This window comes from Mobula hypostoma, chromosome 2 (assembly GCF_963921235.1).
Source record: "Mobula hypostoma chromosome 2, sMobHyp1.1, whole genome shotgun sequence".
Classification (NCBI taxonomy): domain Eukaryota; kingdom Metazoa; phylum Chordata; class Chondrichthyes; order Myliobatiformes; family Myliobatidae; genus Mobula; species Mobula hypostoma.
In genome coordinates, this window is record NC_086098.1 from 79,278,765 (window position 1) to 79,298,016 (window position 19,252).

The following is a 19,252-nucleotide window of genomic DNA, read 5'->3' on the forward strand; positions in this document are numbered from 1 at the left end:
GATGCCTGTACTATCCTACCGGATCCTTAACTATTATTACCCACAACTAGTGTATTGGTCTCAGTTAGCCTCTGAACTTCTAACTTCAAAATCTTACATGTCAGGGTCCCAATCTTCACCAAGGCACCTGAGCCTACTGATCTCTAAACTTCACACCTGTTGCTGAAATCACTCCATGAACTCATCCCTCTATAACTATGAAAACCTTCTTTACTCTTACAACTGAACTTTTCTAGTGCTGGGTTCCTTTCTCCTATTCGTGTAATTAAAGATAATTTTGTTGTCAAAGAGTACATCTGAACATAAAATGAAATGCATCGTTTATATCAATTCAAATCAATGAGGATTGCGCTGGAGGCAGGCTGCAAGCGTTGCCATATTTCTGGTATCAACATAACATGCCCACAACTTATCAACCCTAAACACAAGTCTTTGAACTGTGGAAGGAAACCAGAGTATAGGGAGGAGGCCCACATGGTCACGGGAAGAACATATAAACTACAGACAGAGGCAGATATCAAATCCTGATTTTACAGCTAGTTGCTGTAAAGCATATTGCTAACCGTCATGCTCTATACAGCCCAATTTTTTTTTTAAGCTATCCCTTTCCAAATTTTGTAACTGAGTTTTGCTAATTTATGTATGGTTACACTCCTGGCATGTTTTATTTTGAAACCATTATTTAAGTGTCAATTGAATACATTGCAGATTACCTCAAAGTGATCAGATTCATTGGCATCATCCATATGTATCCTTTCTGCATACAACGTTAAAGGATCTCGAATGAAAAGATGAGCAATGTGTTGTGCCAGCAGATGATCAATACCTAAAAAAAAATTTTCACATTGCGATGAAGAAATGTTTTTTTATATAAAATTGATTGAGCCCTCACACTTTGTACCCCATAAGAACATTCCTTTACCCTGTGAAAATATCTAATAAACCAACAGAACCGCTTCAATTTCCTCTGCATATTGGCAATGCTAATTTGTCTGCAATCTCCCGGGAAAGCAAGGATAATTCAGGTACTTAAGAACTCTTAACTTCTTCTATTTCGTCATAATTCTCATGTATTTAGCTACATAAATTTAGAAAGCAGATGCAAAATTCCATTCGTGGAGTACTTAACCAATTCCATCATGGGCAGTCTCAAGCCGAGGAGGAGGGTTGGACATGGGACTAGCAAACCCAACACGCAAAAACCCAAAGCTTTAGAAACCTCAACAGAAGTTCCAAAGACCATGAGACAGAGGACCAAAATTAGGTCATTCAGCCCACCGAGTCTGCTCTGCCATTCCATCACCTGCCTTCTCGCCATAACCTTTGATGCCCTGACCAATCAGGAAATGATTAACTTCCACCTTAAGCATACCCATGGACTTGGCCTCCACCACAGTCTATGGCAGAGCATTCGACAGATTCAGTACTCTTTGGCTAAAAAAAATTTCCTCGTTACATCCATTCTAAAGGGTTGCCCCCGAGTTTCGAGGCTGTGCCCTTGGTAAGACATCATCCCTGGGAAAGATAGGACATACCAAGAAGACTGGCTACATCTCGAGACAACTTGAAGGACTCTGGTGATCTGCTGTCAGTGGCCTATGCCCCAACGGGGGTAATGGGCTTAAGAAGAGTACTTAACCAAAATAAAGTTGCTACTCAAGTTAAAAAACACATGCAACCACACTAATACAGCCTCCTTAAAATGGCATTACATGTTTCAAAGCACTGAATGAGAGCTAATCAAGCTGAAACTAATGCTAAGCTACACAGGAGATTCCAGAGTTTGGTCAATAACACTTAAGAAATATGTGAAAAATGAGATTTGGTTTGGGGGTTTTGACAGCTTGCTCTACTGCAATCACATTCTTTCTATGCCCACACTCTCCCCCATATGACAAAAGAAGGTGGTAAGGCCAAGGATAAGATTAGCGTCATTTGTCACCTATACATCAAAACATACAGTGAAACACATTAACAACCACAGTCCGAGGATCTGCTGGAGGCAACCCTCAAGTGTCACCATGCTTCTGGTTGCAAAATAGCAGGTCAACAACTTACTAAGCCATACAACTTTGGAATGCGGGAGGAAACTGGAGCACCCAGAACAAACCCAGACGGTCATGTGGAGAATGTACAAACTCCTCACAGACAGTAGAACCATAGAATATTACAGCAAAGAAACAGGCCTTTTGGCCCTTCTTGGCTGTGCTGAACCATTTTTCTGCCTAGTCCCACTGACCTGCACCTAGACAATATCCCTCCATACACCTCTCATCCATGTACCTGTCCAAGTTTTTCTTAAAAGCCCGCATTTACCACTTCATCTGGCAGCTCATTCCACATTCCCACCACTCTGTGTGAAGAAGCCCCCCCCCCCAATGTTCCCTTTAAATTTTTCCCCCTTCACCCTTAACCCATGTCCTCTGGTTTCCACCCCCCACCCCCCAGCCTCAGTGGAAAAAGCCTGCTTGCATTCACTCTATCTATACCCATCATAATTTTATATACCTCTATCAAATCTCCCCTCATTCTGCTACGCTCCAGGGAATAAAGTCCTAACCTATTCAACCTTTCTCTGTAACTCAAGTTTCTCAAGTCCCGGCAACATTCTTGTAAACCTTCTCTGCACTCTTTCAACCTTATTAATATCCTTCCTGTAATTTGGTGACCAAAACTGCACACAATACTCCAAATTCTGCCTCACCAATGCCTTATACAACCTCACCATAACATTCCAACTCTGTAAATCAAAGTATTGAGTATAAAAGGCCAATGTACCAAAAGCTCTCTTTACGACCCTATCTACCTGTGACACCACTTTTAGGGAATTTTCTATCTGTATTCCCAGATCTCTCTGTTCTGCTGCACTCCTCAGTGCCCTACCATTTACCTTGTATGTTCTACCTTGGTCTGTCCTTCCAAAGTGCAATACCTCACACTTGTCTGTATTAAACTCCATCTGCCATTTTTCAGCCCATTTTTCCAGCTGGTCCAAATCCCTCTTCAAGCTTTGAAAACCTTCCTCACTGTTCACTACACCTCCAATCTTTGTATCATCAACAAATTTGCTGATCCAATTTACCACTGATGAATGAAACTCTGATCACTGACTCCATGTCACAATTCAGCCAGAATGACAAAGAAATTGATAAGTGGGAACAGATTGTAATTGCAAATGTAGCAAAAAAAGATTGTAAATGCTTCTATAAATAAAACGGCAGCAATGGGAAACTAGAAAAGGGAAAGATAAAACCGTAACATATAGGAGCAGAATTAGGCCATTAGGTTCATCAAATCTTCTCCGCCATTTCATCATGGCTGATCCATTTTTCTTCTCAGCTCCAATCTCCAAGGACCTCGAGAGAGAGAGAGAATTTGTAGAATGCTTAAGGGATGGCTTTTTAGAACAGCTTGTTGTTAAGCCCGCTAGGGGACCGGCTGTGCTGGATTGGGAGTTGTGCAATGATCCGGAGGTAATAAGGCAGCTTAAGGAACCCTTAGGGAACAGTGATCACAATATGATCGAGTTTACTTTGAAATTTGAGGAGAAACTAAATTCCAATGTGTCAGAATTTCAGTGGAATAAAGGAAATTACAATGGCATGAGAGAAGAACTGGCCAAAGTAGATGGAAAGGGACACTAGCAGGAAGGACAGCAGAGCAGCAATGCTGGAGTTTCTGCAAAAAAAAAGAGGGAAGTGCAAGACAGATATATTCCAAATAAAAAGAAATTTTTGAATAGAAGGACACGACTGTGGCTGACAAGTAAGTCAGAGCCAAAGTAAAATCAAAAGAGGGCATACAAGGAAGCCAAAGCTAGTGGGAAGATAGAGGATTAGGAAACTTTTAAAAACTTACAGAAGGAAACTAAGAAGGCCATTTGGAAGGAAAAGATAATCCATGAAAGAAAGCTGGTGACCAATATCAAAGAAGATACCAAAAGCTGTTTTTTAAGTATATAAAGGGTAAAAGAGAGTCGAGGGTAGATATAGGACCAATAGAAAATGACATTGGAGATATTGTAATGAGACACACAGATGGCAGAGGAACTGAATGCATATTTTGCATTAGTCTTCACAGTGGAAGACATCTGCAGTACACTGGGCATTCAAGTGCGTCAGGGAAGTGAAGTACGTGCAGTGAAAATTACAACTGAGAAAGTGCTCATGAACCTTAATGGTCTGAGGGTGGATAAATCTCCTGGACCTGGTGGAATGCACCCTCGGGTTCTAAAGGAAGTAGCTGGAGAAATTGCGGAGGCATTAACAATGATCTTTCAAGAATCATTGTACTGGATGACTAGAAAATTGCAAATATTATTCCGCTATTTAAGAAGGGTGGGAAGCAGCAGAAAGGAAACTATAGACCTGTTAGCCTGACATCAGTGGTTAGGAAGTTGTTGGAATCGATTGTTAGGGATGAGATTACAGGGTACCTGGAGGCACATGACAAGACAGACTAAATCCAGTATGGTTTCCTGAAAGGAAAATCCTGCCCGACTAAACTACTGCAATTTTTTGAGGAAATTACAAGCAGGGTAGACAAAGGAGATGCAGTAGATGTGGTGTACTTGGATTTTCAGAAGGCCTTTGACAAGGTGACGCACATGCGGCTGCTTAGCAAGAGCCCATGGAATTACAGGGAAGTTACTAGCGTGGCTGGAGCATTGGCAAGTTCTAGAGATTTCTGCAGGTCTTTTGCTGTTACCCTTGGGTTCTTTTTCCACATCCTTGCACATTGTGCTCTTGGCGTGATCCTTGCAGGATATCCACTTCTAGCAGAGTAGCAACAGTACAGAATTTCCTCCATTTGTGGACAATTCCTCTTACTGTGAACTGATGAGCACTCAGGTCTTCAGGAATGCTTTTTCTGAACCTCTACAACCATCTCTAATCTCATCTCATTGATTGAAACAACTGATTCCAAATAGCTTTTGGAGAGGGCATTACCCCAGAGGTTCACATAGTTCAACAGATAGATGTAATATTGGATCATTTTCATCAATAAATAAATGAACAAAAATAATGCTTTTGTGTTATTTATTTAATTGGGCTCTCCTTTGGATTTAGGATTTGCGTAAAGATCGGATTGCATATTAGGTCATATTTATGCAAAAACAGAAAATACTGCAGGGTTCACAAACTTTCTAGCACCACTGTACAGTTCCCAACACTGTTTTACATCTGATATTTCATTGCCCATTCTCCTAATTTGTCTAGGACCTTCTGTAGCCTCTCTACTGCCTCAAAACTACCTGTCCCTCCACCTATCTTCCTAAGACCCAAGACCTTTCTCTGGAGCATCTACATGTCTAATTTCATGCATGCAACCATAGCATAATGGTCTGTATAAATGTGTCGTCTGAAGCTCCATTATGGTTTAAACTGGTAACTAGTACGTTATAAACAAGTTCCTAGGGATCATTATGAAGTTAGATAACCCACAATTAAGGATTTGGATATGTTATTAATTGCAATAAAAACAAATGAGAAAACAAGGAGAGGATGTGCAGAGTTCCTGCAACAGGCAAGTCTAGGACCAGAGGACACAGCCACAGAACAGGGAAATGTCCATTTAGAACAGAGATGAAGAGGAATTTTTTTAGTTAGAGAGGGTGGTGAATCTGTGAAATTCGTTGCAAGGGACAGCTGTGGAGGCCAAGTCATTATGTATACTTAAAGCAAAAGTTGACAGGTTTTTGATTAGTAAGGGTGTCAACACTCATGGGGAGAAGGCAGGGGAATGAGGTTAATACATCTTCCATGATGGAATGGCAAAACAGACTTAATGACCAAATGGCCTTATTCTGATTCAATGTCTTATTCTCTTAAATTAAATGGAAATACTGTATAAATTTGCCACTATGTACGTCCACCACACCGAGCCCATCTTTTAAAAATAGGTCTTCAATCCTCTTTCTTATTGTCGTTTAATTTCTTCTTCATTCCATCGACACTTTTCTTTTGCTGCAAAGAACTGCAGTTGTTGGTGTGGAAGTTGTGGTAAGGTAAGGGTTAAAGACAACGTCCAGGCAAGAATGACTGCAGTGGCATGCAGTTAACCCAGACAAGAGAGACCTTTGAAGTGAGACTACTGGAGTCACCCCTGCTTACTACAGACGATGTCGACGAGGATGACCGTGGCAGAGTGGGATCTCTGAAGTGAGGCCTTTGCTTACAAAGATCTTGCTTGAAACATAGCTTCCCTTTACACAACACACACAAAATGCTGGTTGAACACAGGAGGCCAGGCAGCATCTGGTACAGTCAATGTTTCAGGCCGAGACCCTTCGTCAGGACTAACTGAAAGAAGAGATAGTAAGAGATTTGAAAGTGGGAGGGGGAGATCTAAAATGATAGGAGAAGACAGGAGGGGGAGGGATGGAGCTAAGAGCTGAAAAGTTGATTGGCAAAAGGGATACAAGGCTGGAGAAGGGAGAGGACCATGGGTTGGGAGGCCTAGGGAGAGAGAAAGGGGGAGGGGAGCACCAGAGGAAGATATAGTGAGAGGGACAGAGGGAGAAAAAAAAGAGAAAGAAAGGGAGGGAAATAAATAAGTAAGTAAGTAAGTAAGTAAGTAAGTAAGAAAGAAAGAAAGAGATGGGGTTAGAAGGGAGGAGGGGCATTAACAGAAGTTAGAGAAGTCAATGTTCATGCCATCAGGTTGGAGGCTACCCAGACGGAATATAAGGTGTTGTTCCTCCAACCTGAGTGTGGCTTCATCTTGACAGTAGAGGAGGCCATGGATGGATATATCAGAATGGGAATGGGACGTGGAATTAAAATGTGTGGCCACTGGGAAATCCTGCTTTCTCTGACAGACAGAGTGTAGATGTTCAGCGAAGTGGTCTCCCAGTCTGCGTCGGGTCTTGCCAATATATAGAAGGCCACACCGAGAGCACTGGACGCAGTATATCACACCAGCTGACTCACAGGTGAAGTGTCGCCTCACCTGGAAGGACTGTCCGGGGCACTGAATGGTGGCAAGGGAGGAAGTGTAAGGGCATGTGTAGCACTCGTTCTGCTTGATGGGCGTGAAATGGGAGCGATGCGTTTGAGAGCAGAGTTGAATGTGGAAGAAGGGAAGCCCCTTTCTTTAAAAAAAAGGAAGACATCTCCTTCCTCCTGGAATGAAAAGCCTCATCCTGAGAGCAGATGCGGCAGAGACAGGAATTGCGAGAAGGGGAATGCCATTTTTGCAAGAGATAGGATAGGAAGAGGAATAGTCCAGGTAGCTGTGAGAGTCCGTAGGCTTAAAGTAGACATCAGTAGATAAGCTGTCTCCAGAGATAGAGACAAAGATCAAGAAAGGGGAGGGAGGTAATAGACCAGGTAAATTTGAGGGCAGGGTAAAAGTTGGCTAAGTTAATGAAGTCAATGAACTCAGCATGCATGCAGGAAGCAGCGCCAATGCAGTCGTTGATGCAGCGAAGGAAAAGTGGGGGACAGATACCAGTAGGCTCCAATCTGATGTCATGAACATTGACTTCTCTTTCATTAATGCCCCTCCACCCCTTCTTACCCCATCCCTTATTTATTTATTATTTTTTCCCCTTTCTTTCTCTTTTTTCTCCCTATCCCTCTCACTATATCTTCCTCTGGTGCTCCCCTCCCCCTTTCTCTCTCCCTAGGCCTCCTGTCCCATGATCCTCTCCCTGCTTCAGCCTTGTATCCCTTTTGCCAATCAACTTTCCAGCTCTTAGCTCAATCCCTCCCCCTCCTGTCTCTCCTATCATTTTGGATCTCCCCCTCCCACTTTCAAATCTCTTACTATCTCTTCTTTCAGTTAGTCCCGACAAAGGGTTTTAGCCTGAAACATTGACTGTACCTCTTCCTATAGATGCTGCCTGGCCTGCTGTGTTTCACCAGCATTTTGTGTGTGTTGCTTGAATTTCCAGCATCTGCAGATTTCCTCGTTTTTGCGTTTTTAAATTCCCTTTACACAGTAGGGGTACGGGAGAGAGACACAACAGGAATAACGAAAGGATGTGAAACACACCCAACAACTAAGAAACAATTGGTTTACTAGCCTCAGAGTCCCAGTTGTTAGCTTGTAGTTTCTATTGATTTTGAACACCTCTTTTGTGAATGGTGATTGATCTTACAAGTAAGGAATTCAAACATACCCAATTTACTAAACGGTCAGTTTCCATAACTGATAAGCCAATTGTGTGTGTAAAATAATAATTTTTCTGTCCTGCTTCAGAACAGTATGGTGAGAAGCGTCATGTTGTTCTCCTTGTACATAAATATGTAGGAGTCACAAAAGTCAGTGTGTTGATTCCAGTTAGCGATGACGACATCAGTCTGAAACATCAACTGTTTTTATTCCCCTAAAGATATAGTGGTGCTAGAAAGTTTGTGGACCCAGCAGAAATTTCTCAATTTCTGCATAAACATGAGCTAAAATGTGAACAGATCCTCATGAAAGTCCTAAAACTAGATAAAGCCCAATTAAATAAATAACACAAAAAATACTTATTCTATTTATTTATTGAGAAAAACAATCCAATATTACATGTATTTGCTGGAAAAATTATTGGAACCTCTGGGGTAATGCCTTCCGCAAAAGCTATTTGGACTCAGGTGTTCAAATTAATGAAATAAGATTAGAGGTGTGGGTTGCAGAGGTGCCCGGCCCTATATATAAAAACACACACACACAAAGTCAGGCTACTAACAGAGCCTGCTCTTCTCAAGAAAGAGCAGTTGAACACCATGTCTCTATCAAAACAACTTTCAGAGGACCTTACAAAAATAGTAGAGATGCATGATGTTGGAAAAAGCTACAAAAGCGTTTCTGAAGACCCGCGTGTTCTTCAGTCCACAGTAAGAGAAATTGTTTACAAATGGAGGAAACTCAGTACTGTTGCTACTCTCCTTTGGAGCAGGCATCCAACAAAGACTACACCAAGAGCGTAATGTGCAATGCTGAAGGAGGTGAAAAAGAACCCAAGGATAACAGCAAAAGACCTGCAGAAATCTCTAGAACTTGATAAAGTCTCTGTTCATGTGTCCACCGTAAGAAAACTACTGATCAAGAATGGGTGTCCGTGGAAGGACACCACTGAGAAAATCATTGCGCTTCCAAAAAAAAAACAATGCTGCACATCTCAAGTTTGCAAAAGACCATCTGGATGTTCTACAATGCTTCTGGGACAATGTTCTGTGGACAAAAGTGGACAAAAAACTTTTTGGCAGAAATGCGCATTACTATGTCTGGAGGAAAAAGGACACTACATACCAACACCAAAACCTTATCCCAACTGTGAAGGATAGTGGAAGGAGCATTATGGTTTGTGGCTACTTTGCTGCTTCAGCGCCTGGACAGCTTGCAATCGTTGAAGGGACAATTAATTCAAAATTGTATTGATAGATTTTACAGGAGAATGTCAGCGTAGCAGTCCCTCACCTGAAGCCTAAGTTGGATAATGTAACAAGACAATGATCCGAAAGACAAGAGTAAATCAATAACAGAATAGCTTAAAAAGAAAATTTGTGTTTTGGAATGACTGTCAAAGTCCTGACCTCAATCCCATAGAAATGTTGTGGAGGACCTGAAGCAAGCAGCTCATGCAGGTAAGCCCACCAACATACCAGTGATGAAGCAGTTTTGTTACGAAGAATGGCCTAAAATTCCTCCAAGCCGATGTGCAGGACTGATCACCAGTTACTGGAAATGTTTGGTTGAAGTTATTGCTGTACAAGGGGGTCACACCAGTTTGTGAAAGTAAAGGTTCACATACTTTTTCCAACAATGCATGCAATATTAAATCATTTTTCCCAATAAATAAATGAGCAAGTATAATTTTTTTTGTGTTATTTGTCGGTGACCCCTGTTTCCATCCAGGGGGTCAGTGTGGACATGGTGGAGGATTACAAATACCTGGGGATACGAATTGACAATAAACTGGACTGGTCAAAGAACATTGAGGCCGTCTACAAGAAGGGTCAGAGCCGTCTCTATTTCCTGAGGAGACTGAGGTCCTTTAACATCTGCCGGATGATACTGAGGATGTTCTACGAATCTGTGGTGGCCAGTGCTATCATGTTTGCTGTTGTGTGCTGGGGCAGCAGGCTGAGAGAAGCAGACACCAACAGGATCAACAAACTCAGTGATGTTGTGGGGATGGAACTGGACTCTCTCACGGTGGTGTCTGAAAAGAGGATGCTGTTCAAGTTGCATGCCATCCTGGTCAATGTCTCCCGTCCACTACATAATGTACTGGGTGGGCACAGGAGTACATTCAGCCAGAGACTCATTCCACCGAGATGCAGCACAGAGCGTCATAGAAAGTCATGCTGGCCATCAAACTTTATAACTGCTCCCTTGGAGGGTCAGACATCCTGAGCCAATAGGCTGGTCCTGGACTTATTTCATAATTTACTGGCATAATTACATATTACTATTTAACTACTTATGGTTCTATTACTATTTATTATTTATGGTGCAACTGTAACGAAAACCAATTTCCCCCGGGATCAATAAAGTATGACTATGACTAAATTGGGTTCTCTCCAGTTTTAAGACTACGTGAAGATCTGATCACATTTTATGCCATATTTACGCAGAAGAGAAAATTCGACAGGGTTCACAAACTTTCCAGCACCTCTCCAAGTGTCAAATCTGTTCAATGTTTCCAGCATAGCACACACAAAATGCTATCGGAACAGCAGGTCAGGCAGCATCTATGGAAAGGAAGAAACAGTTCACAGGCCAAGACCCTTCATCAAAACGGGAAAGGAAGGGGAGTGGGCCAGAAAAAGTTGGGTGGAGGGATAGGACAAGCTGGAAGATCAATGAAACCAGGTGAGGTGAAGGTGGATCCTTTCCAGTGCTGAAACGTCAGTTTTTATTCCTTTCTATAGATGTTACTTGACCTACTCAGTTCCTTCAGTTTTTTGTGTTACTCTGGATTTCCAGCATTTGCGGAATCTGGTGCGAATGCTTCCAGGAACTTGTTTTTAATATATCTCACTTATCCCTCTTTCTAATCCCTACGTCTCCTCCCACCCCTCCAATTTTTTCAGTTCTGATGTATAGTCTTGACCCTGAAAAATTAGTTTTCTCACTTATTTTTGACCAGAGAATTCCAGTAGGTACCACAATTTTCTTTTGAATTAAAAAGAGAATTCCTATTTTAATGTTTAAGTACAAACTTCATTACCTCCTTCTCGAAGTTGCTTATAGATTTCATCATCCACGGTCAATTCCAGATCGTTATACTTCTCCCCACACTTGGAGAGGTAACTGTCAATGGAATCGTACCTGGATTTACTAATCCTGTATTTGCTGTGTTTGCGAGGCTGCAAAAACAAATCAGGCTTAAGATTCAGATTGTATGATCTTCAGTAATAAGCACCATCAACTCTAAATTCATTCAGCTACCTCCAAGCCTCTTTCTTCTCTGGTTCGATCATCCACAGAAGCAGAAATTACACCCCAGCGACAATCTATGTCTGATACATAGCCTCTGTAGATTGGCGAAGCAGCACTCAAAGCCATCTGGAAGGAAAATTATACTTTAATGCAGCAGGTCCAGAAACTGCAATTAATTTCAACTTTACATTCTTTGATCAAACAGCTATAATAATGCCTATTTGTGGATCTCAAGTACCAAGCAAATAACTGATATGACCCCAAGTTCACAACATCTTTAAGGCAATGTTCTCCTCAGCAAGACTAAGCCTGCATTTAAAGGGGTGGTTCAGTCTTAGCTAATAATGACCCATTGGGGCACCCTTTGAGAGAAGGCTAGTGCAGTCTGATGTGACCAGAATGAACATTACATTTTCCTGAATGCTACTGGTATTGCTTTGCTTTGGAAACTGAAGTGGAAAACCTCAGTTTATTAAAGAAGAATGACGCGTAGCAAAGCAAATATAGCTCCTGCTCGTTTAACGAAGGACACTTGATGGCATCAGTTCTGGTTTATCTGCCACCCTTGTGCCTCTCGTTGTCATTCTCGAGACGTGCAGTCCTTTCATCGACTGTCTCTTCATCTCTTCTGCTGTTTGTTGTTTGTCTCTGATCCTGGAGACGTCCTCTGTCTCTTCTTCTCTCATCTTTTTTTGTCCTGACTCTTTGATCCTGGAGTCATACAGCCCTGGTCTCATCCGATTCTTGTTCTCTCCCTCTCCTTGCCGCTTCTCGACGACGTCTGGCATCATCTCTTGACCACAATGTCCTCCTTCCCTTTCCACGCGGCATACTTAGGCTGACCATTTTTTTTTTACCCTAACGCTGGATAGAAGATACAAAGCACTAACACCAAAGGATGCTGATTATTCTTGATGTGGTTGGCGCTCTCCTAAATGGACGTGATATAGTCACCGCTGTCCTTTGACTGCAGCAAAGGGTTTTATGGGTGTCTCGAGGTACGTCATTACAATAAGCTTTAATTATCTCTTATTGATGGGTGGCAGTTAGATCTGTCCCAATACTGCACATGTGGATGGTGATTAGCAGAATGTGACCCCTTGAAATAGAGCTGCCCTGCACTTTTGCTCCGGTAGGTGTCGCTGCTGAGGCTGGCCATGCGCATGTGTCGGGCTATCGCGTCCCGACTTCCATGATGGCCGATCCGTTCTCGGGTGAAAGCCAGCCTGTTGATTTTTGGCGAATGAGCAATTTTATACGAATATATAACACTGAACTTTGTCTGCATTCTGTAAGTTAGTGCATTTTAATTCAATTTAGCCAAAAAAAGTGCCACTGTAATACACTGTTTGTGCTAATTGGAGGTCACAGACAAACAGACAGACAGAGCATGAGAGTTTTAGTAGTAAATAGATAATGCAATTAAGGAATTAGATTCATGTCCTTAATGAAATCTTGTCTGAAATATTTTGGGGTAATTTTTGACATCTGCAATTATCCAGGTTTTTTTTAAGAATTTATTTATCTTAGTATTCAGAAAATGTTAATCTTAGGAAACTACAATCCAACGTTAGGGAAATAGTAAATCAGATTATACAAGAGGGAGGTCATCAAGTTCATCACATTCCAGTTAGGTGCTGTCAAATAATCCAACAAGCAGGAAAATTTCAATCTAGGCCTTCTATAGCAAGGATGGAGACTCTTGATAAAGGGTCTTCGCCCAAAACTTTGACGATTCCTTTCTGTAGATGCTCCCTGGACTGTTCAGTTTCTCTTCTGCAACACTGTTCGCTGAATAAAACGTATTCTCCAATGTTTTTGCTCTGCTGTTGGTCAACTGTGGTGAAAAGTTCAACTGATTCATGATTACACTCAAGTTAAACGCTATTTCCTCCCACAAACATACATACATACATAATAAATAAGACTCAATTTATCATGATGTGCAGGATATCCCCACCCATAACCTACTCAACTTCCTCATCTTTTTTGCAGACCTCCTTTTGCCTACCGTGCCACTTTCACTCAACCAAACTAACTCTCAAAGCTATAATTGACAAAAGAAAAAGCAACTTACCACAATAGGGCAAATTGTGGCAAGCTGGTCATAAAGATACCTGGCTTCTGAGATGCTGCAAGCTTGGAATGTCACCTTTCACAAACAAAATAAAAGGTATTCACTGAAATGTAGCTAAAAATTAAATTAACATTATTCACAAATCTTCCAATTGGATACTAACCTGAAGGCAACAATTGCCCATTCCAAACCCCATTGCATCCATGTAGATGTGGTCAGGTTTTGTTGCTCTTGCAGCTTCTCCATCGTCATTCAGAAACTTCTCAACGAAAGGGGAAGACACATTTTTGTCTTTATAAACTGAAAAAAGAAAGCAAGTAAAAAGTACAGCAATAACCAGGCAGTACTATATTTAATATATAGATTAAAAAATTATTCAAGATTGTTTAATGTCATTGAGTACACAAGTGTAAGGAAAACAAAATAATTGTTACTCCACATCTGATGCAGATGAAAACCACAATAAGATAAAGAATACGATTAAAAACAACATTAAACACAAATACACAAGATAGCTTGTATACATATATTGAATGTATGCCCATAAAGTGATGCTAAGCACAGGACTGTCAGTACACAAGGTTACTGACAGGAAATTATAAAGTAGTGGTGGTGGGGGTGAGGTGGAGTGGGTTAGCGGGTGGCGGCATTGATCGGCCTTGCTGCTTGGGGAACGTAACTGTTTCTGAGATTGGTGGTCTATTTCCTCTGCCATCACTAACTAGGTGACACAGATTTAAGGAGATTAGTGATAAAACAGTTGTTTAAAGCAAAGGTTGGTGAGGCATGAAGTACTGAAATGAACACCAAGTGTCATGACTTGGGAGTGGCAGCTTGCAAGGAAGTGGAATTATGCGTTGTGTTCATGATCACAACCTTTTTAATTTTACAGGTTACAGCATGAAAATCATTTTAAAGCCTGGATGTTTTAAAGTCATTGCCTTTTGATGTCAGGCATCAGTGCAGTGCAATTTAATAATTGCTGTTGAGAACCTTCTTGAATTGGCTGGTTTTCTGTTACGATAGAAAGAGTGCATGTAACTTTGAATACATAGTAGATAGGTGCAGGATAGGCAGATCTGAACAGCATTGGACAATGAAGGTGAGATGACATACAAAGGCTGTGGTGTTCAATTCCTTGGAGCAAAAGATGGCCAAATCTAGTACTTTTGAACCAGGAAAGTTAACCTTTTCTGTATAACTGTTGCTGTCATTGCCAAAATAAGCCACTTTCCGGGAGACAGACTCTATAATGAAAATTATAACTTTTATGAAGGTCTAGTCCATGTATTTTTGAAAACCTTAAAAGTTTCTGTCCATTTTCAATTTTGATCAGTGGAATGGTACACTTTGACACCTTATGAATGAGAACCTGATCAGACATAACAGAAAAAGAGAATAGGTCAGGCTCAAATGGGATATGCCCTCTGGATTTGGTTTGGGAAAGGGGTAAACAAATCAGAGATTGCAACAGCATGCTCATCAAAAAGTTTCCCACTGATGCTCTGCTGGCATGAACCTGGACAAGTAGAAGAATGGCAAAGAGCATTACTGCCCATAAAAGCTCAGATCCTGCTTACTCTAAGGAAACTGGTAGGCCGTGCTTGCACTGATTTGGAGAAGTGGCCAAATCAGCAGGGCATAAAAGACCAAGGACCATTGCAAACATTCTTCTTATGAATATCAAGTATCCCAGGTACCAAATAGTCAGCTTTTTTAAAATGTAGCCATCTTTCTTGTGCCAATGATATCTGAGGAAGCCTAACTTTTATAGTTGTTGGCATGTTCTAGAAGATCCTCATTATCTCACATGGGCAATCTACAGCATCAGTTAAACATGTATTGCAGGAAGTTTACTACTGAAGTTCTCTCAATTCCCTCAGCCACTACAGATTTACTTCACTTTTTCAATCAATTTCTCCCACCATTGTGTTCTTGAGTTACATTCAGCCATTGCAAGGATGCAGATGAACTCAATCTATAATTTATATTTGGTCGGACCAATTTGGGGTCCTCTGGCAGAAATCTTGCTTGGCAACAATGAGAAACAAAGTAAAGGCTGAGTGAAAGGATTGGCCAATGAAATAAAGCACATCTCCAATCTGTTATACCTCACTGCATTTCCTGTTCTTCACAATAACTGCAATTGTTTAGATTGACACAGACATTTTGGAAGAAAACACCAAAGGAACAAACCCCCCCACCACAACCTCCCCCCCAAGGGTCAATGAGTCCCAACAGCATTCTGCAAAAATTCTTGTTTTAATAGTCACCTTTTTGGTTGTTTTAATGATTTCAACCTTGTACATGTTCATCAGCAGACCCAACAGGTTTTGCCATTTCAACACCACCTTTGATGTTGAACCCTTCCTCCCCTCCCCCCAGATATCCTCAGAGCTATTAGAACCCATGGAACTAGCAGTATACATATTAAGTATTAATTTTCAGATGGGGTTTGAACTCAGAAGATGACAATCTAGGAGAGGAATGAAAGAATGATATAAAATATTTCCTTCCCCCCCCACTTACTTGGTACATTAATGGCTATTTTTTCTCCTCTTCTGTGACGAATGTTCCTAGTCAAAGTGCTGAAGAAAATTCCAATACAAGACCAGACAACATTAGAAAAAACTCCAGTTCATTACGCCTGAATCAGACAGATGGAATATCCCAGTTTACATAACACAGTAGATAGATATATACTTTATTGATCCTAAAGGAAACTACAGTGTCACAGGTACTACCCAATTTCACTAAAAGTTCAAAAGCATTGAAAGTGAAGTCTTTAAAGAACAAGACAGTACGTTTGAGATAGATTAATGTTTATTAAATCAACTATAGATATCAGCAAATATGATTAAATATATTGAAAATGATAAGCATATTCCCAACTAAGTGAAGCAACCAAATGGATAGGCCATAGGTTAAATGCACTAAATTACTCCCTGTACAGTAATATCCTACAATACACACAAACTTTTCAATAGTTTGAATTTCAGCTTAAGATGAACAGTTACCAAATGTTAAGCTTTGGAAACCATTCTAGTTAAAAGATGGTATCAAACAATCTTCCGTGGTTTATGCATAATGGAAGTGTCACATTTGGAGGGAAGCAAAGCAGGAGATTACACCCAAATGTGATCAGACAGGAAATTTTACAAGTATGAGAAAGGGATTTTTTTTTTAAAAAAACATAGGATAGTAGGCCCAAATAACCAAAACATTTTAAGTCTAGCAAGTATAGTCCATATCCTCTGCACAATTTGCTTTTCCACTCAATTTAGTCTAATCAGTAATACAGTATGTCAGCAAAGTAGAAAAAAAAAATTTTATAAATAAGAAAGCCAAACAGCAATGGACAAGAGAAAGCAAGTCATTAAAATGTAATGACTGTTGTCCTCTAGGAGTCATCATTACCTCCAACCTGACATTATTTATCGGTAATCATTGTTGATCAAGTCTTTCTTTTTTTACAGTAGCAAATAAACTACAAATTGAAATGGAAGTCCCATAATAAATATTCTAATGTATATTTTAAAATATTTTACAAAAATACTGTCAAATACAACGGTAGTTTGTGACACACCCATTAGTTTAACTGGCAGTGTGAGTGACTGACCGACCAATTAAGCATTTACCTTAGCTGCTGCTATAACATCAGACAGCTTTACTTAAAAAGGCACAGATTTGCGTATAGCTTTTAGAGGAACAAGTTTGCAATGTGAGGTTGGCATCAACTCACCTAAATCTCGGATGTTTGTTAATTGCTTCATCTGGAAAGAATAGAGACTTAGAGGCTCCACTTTCAATTGGTTTTGGCTCATATACAGGTTTTGTAAATTGGTGACATCCGAGCCTAGAAAAGATTGAATACAGAAACATTCAGACAAATGTACACAAGATTAGTTTGGTATGTTTTCTAATCCATGTCATTTGCCTATCAACACCTGATTAGTTTCGAATGTATTTTAAAAGTACATTGTATTGGCATGCTTTTTGTACTAACTCTAATATATTAACATTTTGGAATGATCTGTATGGATCCATGCAAAATAGGTTTTTCCACTGTATTGTAGTAAAGGCATCCATTAGTCTTGCGAGACCATGGATCTGCACCTGGAAAGTCTTCACTCTCTAGGGCGCAGGCCTGGGCAAGGTTGTATGAAAAACCAGCAGTTGCCCATGCTGCAAGTCTCCCCTCTCCATGACACCAATGTTGTCCAAGGGAAGGGCATTAGGACCCATACAGCTTGGCACCAGTGTCGTCGCAGAGTAATGTGTGATTAAGTGCCTTGCTCAAGGACACAACACGTTCCCTTGGCTGGGGCTCGAACTCACGACTTTCAGGTCACTAGTCCAATGCCTTAGCCACCTGGCCATGTGCCCACACTGTATTGCAGTACATGTTACAATAATAAAGCAATTACATGCCCCTTATCCAAGGAGGGATGTTCTTGCATTAGAGGGGATCCAGAGGTTGTTCATAAGAATGATCCTGGGAATGAAACATTTAACACATGAGGAGAGTTTAACAGCTCTGGGCCCGTACTCTCGAGTTTAGAAAAATGAGGGAAATCTTATTAAAACCTATAAAATATTGAAAGGCCTAGACGGAATGGATTTAGAAAAGATCTATAGCGGGGGAGTCTAGGACCAGAGGACACAGCCTAAGAATACAAGGACATCCCTTAAGAACAAAAGAGGAGGAACTTCTTTAGCCAGAGGATGGTGAATCTGTGGAGGGCAATAACAGGTTGAGCACCCCTTATCTGAAACACTCGAGGACAGAAGTGTTTCAGATGTTTTTGGATTTTGGAATATTTGCAAAAACGTGGCTTTCTTTTCTACGGATAAACATAAATGCTTCCTCTTTCTTTTCACTATTACTCATAGGAGTAATTGCAGGCCTTTGACAATTTCAACAATATATTCACAACACTGAGCAGGGAGTAAATGCAAAACACCCAGTCTTCAAAGTCTAGCTATGACTGCTGAAAAAAAACTGGCACCAACAGGGTCTCACTCAGGGTACGTGAAGTCACTTCTCAGAAATGTCTGCAGTATGCAGAGACCTGCACATTCCGTGGGAATCTTCCCAGCACCTTGTGGAATTTTCCATTTGTGGCATCATATCAGCACTCAAAAAAAAAAATTCGGATTTTGGAGTTTTCCAGCTTTTCAGATAAGGGGTACTCAATCTGTATATTTAAAGTGGAGGTTGATAGCTTCATGATTAGTAAGGGTGTCAAAGGACATGAAGAGAAGGGAGGAGAAGGCAGGAGAATGGGGTTGAAAGTGATAATACAACAGCCTTGATAGAATAGTGGAATACAAAATCTCTTGTTGAACAATTTCCCAACAATCAGAATCAGGTTTACTATCACTAGCATGTGATGTGAAATTTGTTAATTTAGCAGCAGCAGTTCAATGCAATATATAATCCAGCAGAGCAAAAAAAATAAAAATAATAATACAAAAACAAATCAATTACGTATATTGAATAGATTAAAAAACATGCAAAAACAGAAATACTGTATATTAAAAAAAAGTGAGGTAGTGTCCAAAGATTCAATGTCCATTTAGGAATCAGATGGCAGAGCGGAAGAAGCTATTTCCGACTCGCTGAGTGTGTGCCTTCAGGCTTCTGTACCTCCTATCTGATGGTAACAGTGAGAAGAGGGTATGCCCTGGGTGCTGGAGGTCCTTAATAATGGACGCTGCTTTTCTGAGACACCGCTCCCTAAAGATGTCCTGGGTACTTTGTAGGCTAGTACCCAAGATGGAGCTGACTAGATT

General features: G+C 40.7%; 1 protein-coding gene across 6 annotated transcripts in view; it reads right to left on the minus strand.

Annotated features, from left to right (window-relative positions):
- gclc (glutamate-cysteine ligase, catalytic subunit) overlaps positions 1-19,252 on the minus strand; it is a 103,208-nt gene that overhangs the window by 39,729 nt on the left and 44,227 nt on the right. For all 6 annotated transcript variants that reach the window (XM_063039132.1, XM_063039124.1, XM_063039116.1 and 3 more), the window contains exons 5-11: positions 17,199-17,312; positions 15,986-16,044; positions 13,620-13,756; positions 13,457-13,531; positions 11,389-11,505; positions 11,168-11,306; positions 714-826 (exon numbers count right to left, since the gene is read on the minus strand). In XM_063039132.1, the coding sequence (XP_062895202.1) occupies positions 714-826; positions 11,168-11,306; positions 11,389-11,505; positions 13,457-13,531; positions 13,620-13,756; positions 15,986-16,044; positions 17,199-17,312 (754 nt within the window). The remainder of the gene's footprint in view (positions 1-713; positions 827-11,167; positions 11,307-11,388; positions 11,506-13,456; positions 13,532-13,619; positions 13,757-15,985; positions 16,045-17,198; positions 17,313-19,252) is intronic.